The 1,197-nt window shown below is 36.7% G+C and overlaps 1 protein-coding gene across 1 annotated transcript in view; it reads right to left on the reverse strand.

The window, feature by feature from the left end:
- Positions 1 to 32: 32 nt before the first annotated feature.
- cep290 (centrosomal protein 290) overlaps positions 33 to 1,197 on the reverse strand; it is a 34,099-nt gene continuing 32,934 nt past the window's right edge. Inside the window, exons 45-48 of the mRNA XM_016259595.1 lie at positions 930 to 1,052; positions 659 to 831; positions 443 to 584; positions 33 to 116 (exon numbers count right to left, since the gene is read on the reverse strand). Of these exons, the coding sequence (XP_016115081.1) occupies positions 39 to 116; positions 443 to 584; positions 659 to 831; positions 930 to 1,052 (516 nt within the window). The 3' untranslated portion in view covers positions 33 to 38. The remainder of the gene's footprint in view (positions 117 to 442; positions 585 to 658; positions 832 to 929; positions 1,053 to 1,197) is intronic.

Genomic DNA, 1,197 nt, shown 5'->3' on the forward strand with positions numbered 1-1,197 from the left:
ATTTCTTATGCTTTGAAGTTTATGTATATTAAAGCGCTTCACCTCAGGGACTGATACTCTCTGACAAGGCCTTCATCAGTGGTTGCTTCCACAGGGATATTTTTAAGCAGTTCCACCTGTTAATACATATTAGGTTATTAGATCTCTGAGAAAAAGAGCATTTTAAGGCTGGAACACTACACTACGTTGGAACAGATTTTAAAACACATTTGCCAACTTTATAAATGGTTACAGAGAAATAAAAAAGACTGAGGGTCACACACTACCAGACTTTCAAGTCATTCTGAACACAACAAACTCAAGCAGAAACACGTGCCTCGTTGCTAGGAGATGCATGACAAATGAAAACAATAGGTGTACTAAAATTGGCTCAAAAAAACAAACATGTTACAGTAATGGCAGAATATGGGGATTTTAGTAAATAGCTGAAGAAGTGTCTCACTTGTTCCTTCAGCTGGCTGACTGTGTGTTGTGTGGCCTGCTGTTTCTCATTGGCCTCTTTCAGCTGCACCTTCAGTTCTGATATGCTGGAGTTTTTCTTTACGATTTCACTCTCAAGACCTTTCATCTTGTTTTCAAATAACCTGTGAAGGGAAAAATGAATAATAATAGCTTACATGATGACAAAACTGATTAAGTATTTAGGTAAATGTACTACCTGGAAACAACTGAAGATTTCCAGGCCTTGCTGTCCGCCCCCTCTAAAGACGGCACCTTTGACTGTGCCAATAAGAGCCTCTGATTGGTCTCCTCAAGCCCTGCCTTTAGTTTCTCATTGGCTACTTCAAGGTTGGCCTTTGCAACCCTCAGCTTATCTGCAGTTTCTGCTTCCTGCAGTTTGCCACAAAAACATATATACTGTATCATGATATATTAAGAGCATGTTTTACTGATATGAAGGTAATGAAAATTATATTTAAAAAAAAAACCTTTTTAATATCTTTCCGTAAGCGTTCATTTTCCATGATGATTTTCTCAATGCCCTTGGTTTTTGACTCAAGTCTTGCGTTTAGCTGTTCCTCTTGTTTTCCTTTCAGCTTTTCATATTCAGACTGTAACAAAAAGAAAGATGCACATTATTATGCCAAGTAGAAAATAACTATTTGTCACATCACATTTTTAAACAATATCACAATCTTATTGTTTCCACAAATTATACAGATGCAACTTGCATATGGTCTTTGCAAATTTTTTTTT

The sequence above is a fragment of the Sinocyclocheilus grahami genome, unplaced genomic scaffold, assembly GCF_001515645.1.
Source record: "Sinocyclocheilus grahami isolate Dianchi unplaced genomic scaffold, SAMN03320097.WGS_v1.1 scaffold30.1, whole genome shotgun sequence".
Classification (NCBI taxonomy): domain Eukaryota; kingdom Metazoa; phylum Chordata; class Actinopteri; order Cypriniformes; family Cyprinidae; genus Sinocyclocheilus; species Sinocyclocheilus grahami.